Source organism: Mesitornis unicolor, unplaced genomic scaffold, assembly GCF_000695765.1.
Source record: "Mesitornis unicolor isolate BGI_N332 unplaced genomic scaffold, ASM69576v1 Scaffold47839, whole genome shotgun sequence".
Lineage (NCBI taxonomy): Eukaryota > Metazoa > Chordata > Aves > Mesitornithiformes > Mesitornithidae > Mesitornis > Mesitornis unicolor.
This window is the reverse complement of record NW_010207503.1, coordinates 1-8,013: the sequence shown is the minus strand read 5'-3', so window position 1 is coordinate 8,013 and position 8,013 is coordinate 1. Positions and strand designations below refer to the sequence as shown.

General features: G+C 42.9%; 1 protein-coding gene across 1 annotated transcript; it reads left to right on the top strand.

Annotated features, from left to right (window-relative positions):
• Positions 1–90: 90 nt before the first annotated feature.
• Positions 91–6,126, top strand: PUS1 (pseudouridylate synthase 1; the record flags this gene model as incomplete). Its single annotated transcript, XM_010192131.1, has 5 exons — positions 91–354; positions 1,816–1,953; positions 2,673–2,775; positions 2,996–3,693; positions 5,692–6,126. Coding segments are annotated over 5 exons (1,254 nt in total), but the record flags the coding sequence as incomplete, so codon positions are not given.
• Between the last annotated feature and the right edge of the window lie 1,887 nt (positions 6,127–8,013).

The following is an 8,013-nucleotide window of genomic DNA, read 5'->3' as shown; positions in this document are numbered from 1 at the left end:
GGGACGGGCGCCCTTCCTGCCTCCAGCTTGTTAAACCGCCCTGGGTGCCCCCTCTGCCGCTCCGGGGGTGGGGTTGTCGCTTTCCCCCAGTTTCTTGCTGAGCCCTGTTCGCTGTTCTGCCCCTTGCAGGTTCTCACCATGGCTGAGGATTTGAGAGCAGTGGTTGCCAGCCAGACAAAGAGACTGAGCAGCAGCGGTGAGGTGGTGGAAAGGCTAGTGGAAAATGGACATCAAAATAAAAAGTTAAAGAGAGATGCGGATGAGGAAGATGCGGAGGATCAGAGTAAAAGGTTACCCAAAAGGAAGATTGTGTTGCTGATGGCATATTCAGGGAAAGGCTACCATGGGATGCAAGTATGTGGCAACACGGCCTGCTTTTTTTCTGAAGTCTGTTGGGTTTATCACTGTGGTCACAGAGATGTTGTAGGGAAGCAGTTTCAGCCTGAAAAGCTGGGGCAGTAACAGTGCAGGCCTGGGTCCAAATGGCTCTGTAGTAGCTTGACTGAAAAAAGCCAGTGTTACATTTCTGATGTTAAGTGATTCTACTGAGTCTGCCTTTAGCACAGAGCATCAGCAGAAGATCTTTGAAACACTGTGCTGCAGACAAGGCTCTTGAGAAGACTGAAAGCATAGGCACTGCAGTTCTGTCAAAGCTTGAAATGCTGTCTTCTGGTCACCTTCTGACCAGTGCTCCAGCTTCTGGCTAAAGCTTTACATTTCAAAGCAGTTTGGCTAAGTTTTCTTTAGTTTAGACCTCAGGTTGTCTCACTATGTTATGCAAAACACGCAGATTCTGTAGAACTGAGCTGCATATTTGAATTAAACCAATTTGCATCTATGTTGCTGTCTCTTGTAAAAAGATTATCTGAACTTGAAGATGTTGCAAATTGACCTTTTTCTGATGTACTCTAATGGCCGTGGCTTACAGCAGTTTAGAAACAGGAAAACTGTTGCAAGGCTTCTGTGTTTGCATGTGCAAGGAAAGGGATGTTGCTTTATTACAGCACCAGCATACGAGCAGTGCCCCAGCGCCAGGCCTCCCAGTAGCATTGGCAGCTAGAGGATCATTTTGCTCCATCTGCTGCTCCTCTCAGCGTACTGCAAGCTCCATACGTGCTCTTGAGGTGTACTTTTAAAGCTCCATGGCATAATTGATAAGATTGAACACGGTCAGGAAAGGGAGTCTTGCATGCTTATGCAACACAGCACATTTGTTCAGCAGCAGTAAACCGTAAGCTTGCGGGCACATCGATGTAAGTGCCTGTCGGCTTTTCTGCTCTCATAATTGAATGGTATCTGTCAAGGCGTGTGCTTTGAAGCTTTACACACAAGCAGAGGCGTGCATTTCTGCTGTCATTCACCTGTGAGTTGAGTGCAAAAGTCACTGGAAAAAAACTTAGTCTGTGTTACACAACAGCTGAGGTAAACTGAGAAAAAGAGCCCAATCTGGTTTCCAGAAGTTTCCAGTTTGCAGAGACCAGGCACTCGAACAGTGCTCCATTGGTGCTGTTTCATGCAGTTGAAGGAATCGTCAAAAAACTCCATTGCAGAAGTACTGCACAGTGAAACCAGAAATGATCATTACTTACTTGCAATAGCAGGAAAAGGTAAATGAGAATGTAGATGTTTTATTAACACTCTGGTAAAGTATAGTTAATTTTGTTAGAGAATGGCAGTGCTTTTAGAGCTGTAAAGGGAAGACTTAACAAATTTCACAGAAATGTTTGATTAACAACATTTTTCAGTTATCATCTTCAGCTATTCAGTTATTACTGTTTCTTGTAATTCTTATTTTTACTGTGTATTCTCTTTTAGAGAAACGTGGGTTCTTCACAGTTCAAGACCATTGAAGATGACTTGGTATCTGCCCTTGTTCAGTCAGGCTGCATCCCAGAAAACCATGGGAAAGATATGAAGAAAATGTCTTTTCAGCGATGTGCTCGAACGGATAAGGTATGTTGGTTAGAGCCCATGCTCTCATAAACTCTGGTGTACCTCCACCAGTGCTACTGGGATTGACTGGTAAAGCATTGTCTAGATGTGATCCAATAGCAAGTACTGTTCACAGTGAATGTTGCTTGAAGAGTCTCATCTGCTACTAAATGTCCTTACAAGCAACTATTTAGAAAGCAGAGAACATTGATTGGATGGTGTTTGCAAAGCTAGTACTTCATGCCTGAACTTTGTCTGTGTTTCTGTCATTTATCTGCTTCAGCAAGAACCTCCTGCTGCTGCTGCTCCTCGTTGCTGCCTGGCTGATGTGGTGCTTGAGAGTTGAGCTGCATCTCAGTTGTGTTTAAGCCTGCCACAGTGGGGTTCCAAGTCTGAACTGGAGTTCATGGCTGATCTTACGTCTAAGTAATTCCATTTCAGTTGGTGCTTTACTTAATAGCAGTCAAATACAGTGAGGTGTCATGGAAGGGAGTGCAATGTTCTGCTCTCTGAGGCTGCTAAGCCTCATACAGCGTATAGCCATACAGCACCAGCAAGTCTTTGAGGAGTGCTCTCACTTGGATTTCTGCCTGTGGCCTTGCCTTTGTGTCGCTTCAGCCTGAAATGACCAGTGAGAAAAAGGAATAAACTTGTTCTTCAGCTATGTCAATGCTGCAAGTGCTATCCCAGAGCTTCCAAGGTACATAATTAAGTGTGTGTGTGTTTTATGGTTTTTATAGGGTGTGTCTGCAGCTGGACAAATTGTGTCGCTAAAGGTCTGGCTAATAGATGACATCTTAGAAAAGATCAATAACCATCTTCCTTCTCACATCAGAATCCTGGGTAAGCATACTGGAATGGGCAGAGAAAATGTTACTTGTAAGTGGTTTAGTTTTAACATGAATCCGTATCTTTCTGTTAGTTTGAAACTAGGGTCCTATAAAATAAATCTTTCCATCTTTTGATTGCATTTTATTTTAAAATGTTCTTGCTGGTATGAGTTGAGATCACAATCAGGTTGTAACCTACTGGTTCAAAAACCTTATGTCACTTTTAAAACCAGGTCTGAAGAGAGTCACGGGGGGATTCAACTCCAAGAACAAATGTGATGCCAGAACCTACTCTTACATGCTGCCAACGTTTGCGTTTGCCCATAAAGACCATGATGTGCAAGAAGAGGCGTATCGACTGGACAAAGAGACCCTCGAAAAAGTCAATAAACTGCTTGCGTGCTATAAAGGAACACACAACTTCCACAACTTCACATCTCAGAAGGGACCCAAGGACCCCAGTGCCAAGCGGTACATAATGGAGATGTACTGTGGAGAGCCGTTTGTGAGGGACAACGTAGAATTTGCAGTGATCAAAGTGAAAGGTCAGAGTTTCATGATGCACCAGATAAGGAAGATGATTGGGCTGGTGATAGCTATTGTGAAAGGTTATGCTGCCGAGTCCATCATGGAGCGCAGCTGGGGAGAGGAGAAAGTAGACGTCCCCAAAGCTCCAGGACTTGGGCTGGTCTTGGAAAGAGTACACTTTGAAAAATACAACAGACGTTTTGGAAATGATGGGCTGCATGAGCCGCTGGAGTGGACAGAGGAGGAGGAGAAGATTGCTGTTTTCAAAGAGCAGTATATCTATCCTACCATTATCAACACAGAAAGGGAAGAGAAATCCATGGTGAACTGGCTAAACACCCTCTCCATTCACGACTTTGACTCTTCTGTTGCTGGGATGCAAGCTAACCACAAAAATTCCAAGGTAATAATTGAAGCCATTATTTTACCAAATGGAAGCTGTCAAGTTGAAGTGGCTCTTCCCTTAGTAGCAATTTTGTCTTTCATGAATATGCCATGGAAGATGACAGTCATCTGGAGTATGAAATGTTTGTTATCTATTCTGTCTTTGTGCACTTTATGATAGTGGAATCAGCTATACACTGTGTTATTTTTGCACGGTTTTGCATGGGTCAGTTGAGGGCGGGCAAAAGGATGCTGTAAAGCACAGGCCAATTCGCAGAACTGTAAATTTGCAACAAAAATTGTGGACATGTTACCAGCCTTTGCTGCTGTGAAGCTGTTTGAGAGACTCGTTTTCAGGTTGACAATTTCCCTTTAAATGCCTGGTGGCTCTTTATATTTGCTGATTTTGGGCTAATTCTTGATTGGCCAAGTCCCTGATCAGAAGAAAGAAGCAGCAGCAAGCCCTGCTTGAGTAAGGCATTGGATTTGATGACCTAAAGATACCTGACAGTTCTGTATGTAATTCAAATTTTCCTGGTCACAGGGCTGGCAAATCCTTGAAGGATGAATGATGGGCAGGGCTAAGACTTCTGCCTAGTGCATGTCAGAAGTAAATAATGACCTTTTTTAACTTAATGTAGTCTTTAAAATTAGCTTTATTTTGTGTAGATAATGATTCTGCTCTGAAGAATGTTAGGTTTAATCTTGTCTCTGCTTTTTTTTTGAGCATGAGAGTTTCAACATACAAAAATAAAATTTACAGCCTTGCTGCATAGTACAAGCAAGATACCAGAAATTTCTCAGGGTTATTTCTGTACTTGTGGTAATTGTTTTTCTGAAAGGTAGTGCTGTATGGGGACATTTGTGGCAGCAGGTTATGACAAATGCCACATTAGTTTGGTTAAATGGGGCCCACAGAGACCACGTGGTGCAGAGCCCCTACCTAGCTCAGGGGTGTTGATGGTGATGTTGAGAGGACTTGCTGCTGACAGGTTCACAGTCACTGATGTATTGCTAGCAGGAGGCAGGTCTGCTTGCTTCAGATAAACTCGACCAGACGCAGTTTTGGCATCATACCTAGCACAAGCTGTCTGGAGAAGGGTAAAGAGGAGATGATACGACAGGCTCCTTTGTGATTTTTGGAGGCTGTTTGTACTTCAATGAGCTGTGCTTGCTGTTAACGAAGGCAACTGTCTGAGTCTCTCAGAATTGGTTTTGTAGTGGGATTCTAAACTGTCAGTGTTCAAGTCATGGGATTTGGGGCTTTATATGTTTTCAGCAAGTGATAGTGAGGGAAAAAAGAGTAACTACAGGCATATTGTCATGTTAACCTTTCTTTATAAAAGCCTTTCATGCCAGTCATATCAGTCAAAATACGTGCTTCAAAATATTATGTAAATCCCCCAAATTTATCACGCTGTACTGACTTACTCCTGAAGGAGTGGCTGCCGGTTAAGAACTCAGACTTCAGTTTCCTTGCAAGTTGCTAACACTTGTAGTGTTTCCCTAATACTACCTTGTACAACTGGCTTATTTATAAATGAGTATGAGTGAGCTCTTGCATATCTCTAATACAGTTTGGACTTGAACTCTTCACAGCAGACAAACAAAATTCTCAAGTATAGTTTTAGATTATGTACAACCTTAGCTTTTGAGGCACTTGCATGAATAAAAGTACTTGTCAGCTTGTCTCACCTGCATTTATTTTAAACATCAGCATTTCGTGCTATTGTCTCACAAGTTTCCCACATCCTGCAGGTTGTAATAATGCAGTTGTAAATATAAATGAGAAGAAATTTCTTCTGCTCATGAGTGTAATCCAATGTACTTTTTTTTTTCTACTGTGTCATTTACCATCTCAGAAGTTGGTTACAATAGATGGGTCTAAGACATGAAGTTGGGATCTAGCCCCATTTTCTTACACGTCTGGAGAAGTTTAAAGTCGGTGTCTTTGATTTAGGTCAGTCTCTAGATGTAAATGAAACGCTGACAAACCATTTTCTCTTTTACTTTACAGAACAGCAGCGATCCTGAAGGCAGTGATGGTTGTGATGATGATTCCGACTGAGCCATAAGTGGCTGGACCTGGGACCCCTACTGCTTGCTGTTCCCTTGTCTACAAAACAGTGGCCTTTCTAAATCCAAGAATCCAGTAAAGCAGGGCTTTGTGTGCTTGCAGAACAGGAACCGGATGCCCAGGAGAAACTGGGTGGGGAAAGCAGTGCAGTAGAAAGAGGCTTTTTATACCACTGACTGATATACTTGAAAATAGCGTAAAGAAAAAGCAGCTTTCTATAAGAATCTTGTAATGCAGGATATCTTAATTGCTATTTGAATAATGTTTTTATTATGTGTTTACCTGGAAAATAGTATTTTAAATATGTACAATCCCTACATAAAGATGGGGCAAATCATTTTAATATACTTCTTTTGATTATTATTATGAAGTTATATGTCTATGAACTTTTCATTTTTTTTATTTTCTTCACCTTTACCTAACCTGATCGCTAAACACCATTAAGCTTTTATTTCCCATGTCATCTGTGACTTTCCTGTGGAATAACATGTGTGGCTTAGGAACTCATCATCATGTGAATTCTTTTGGTATTGAAACAATTTCTGAGTTTTCTAAGGCTTTCCAAGCCTAAAAGAAATTACTCTGTTTCAAGGCGATGCCTGTTCTCCCAGCATTGCCTGTGTGCTTGGGCAGGCTCAAGAGCATAGATGTGCAGCTGCTGTGTGACTGGGCCTTTACTGCCTGAGGTGCTATTTCGCGCACTGTAGCTGAGACTAAGGAGGTGTGAATTAATTGTTAGGACTGTGATTCAGCCATGAATGGTCTAGCGTTGTCTGTGATGGGTCACTAAATGCGTTGCTGCTGGTTTACTATCTCTGTTTTTAGTGGAAACTATCCAGCCATCTGCTAGATCCCGAGTTGAATCAGCTCGGTGTGTGTGAAAGGAATGGTGCTGACTTCCTCTGGGCTTTAATCAAGTTTGCCTTCACTCTGTGTGTGTGAGCTCCTAATTCCCCATCAAGCTGCTGAGAACTGAGGAAGGTGTGCAATGACACAGGAAGCACACGTCTGAGGACTCTTCTTTTGGGAATCGATTTTCATTTTGTGTGTTCTGGGGCTTTGCATACTGTGGAGTTCTTGCTCTCCTTTTCCCAGCTGTGGTTCCACCTCTGATTCTTGTTTCCACGTCTCTGGAGATGGTGGAAGAAAAAGCAAGTACAGGCAGCAGCCTTCCTGCCCTCCATGCTGGAGAGCACTTTTGGAAGGGGTGGAACAAGACTCTCCAAGCATTTGGGTATTAGTACGAGTGCTTGATACGTTTCCCCTAGCTGGGTCTGTACAGAGACTTGCTTTGTAGCATGGTAGTTATTGAGATTGCCCCTCCATTCAGGGGTTTCTGGCCAAAGCCTTTAATTTTATGGTTCCTTCTGGTATTTTTGTTTTGTTTTGTTCCCCACGCACAGCTGGGCCTTAAAAAAGATTTGCTTGTTTATTCTGTCTGGGTTTTAATTAGTGCTTTTTATTTTTTCGTGAAGGCCTTGCTCTATTTTATCAGAGTAAGTGTGTAGAAATGTTTTGGAGAGGGACACTACCTAGACTTTCATTTATATCCCTTGCTGGTTCACACTGTTGATCTAATCTGCATTAATATTCTATCCAAAACTCTATCTATCCCTTTCAATCTGAGAAAAGCACCTGTATTTGCTTATAAAAAAGGTCCCCAAACTGACATGCCTCAGTTAAAATCAGCAAGAATTTGTATTTACAGCCTTTGAAGAAAACAAAACAACAATAAAAAAGGATGTTTTGGTATGTGTGCAGTTTTATTTTGTGGGGATTATTAACTTTGTATTTCAGTTCTGGTTTCATTGTAGGAGCTGAATGAAAAAAATAATAGTAAAAGACCACACAGAGGTGGCCTAAATTCTGAACCTCGCTCTTTAAAAGGGCATTATGCTAAGCTGTATTATGGGAAAGAAAATAACAGGGGCCAGGCTGGGTGCTGTGTAGGCCCAGAAGGCTGCTGTGGGGGCAGAGGCCTGCAGGAGACCTGAGCCCCACAGCCCCCGCCAGGTCCGTGCACTTGGATCTCCCTGCTGCAGCTCTGAGCTTTGCGAGTCGCCGCAAAAAGCTGTAAAAGCTGTATTCTAAGGTAAGCTGAAGGGTGTATTTTAAGGTAAACTGGGATTTGCTGCAGTCTGAATTAGACTTGAGGCTGCGGTTCAGGAGGAGCCAGCACAGCGCGCCTGGCGCATGCGCCGATCGTCTCCGCTCACCCCCTGCCCTGGGTGGGAGCAGCGGGTGGGGGCAATGGTGTCGCTC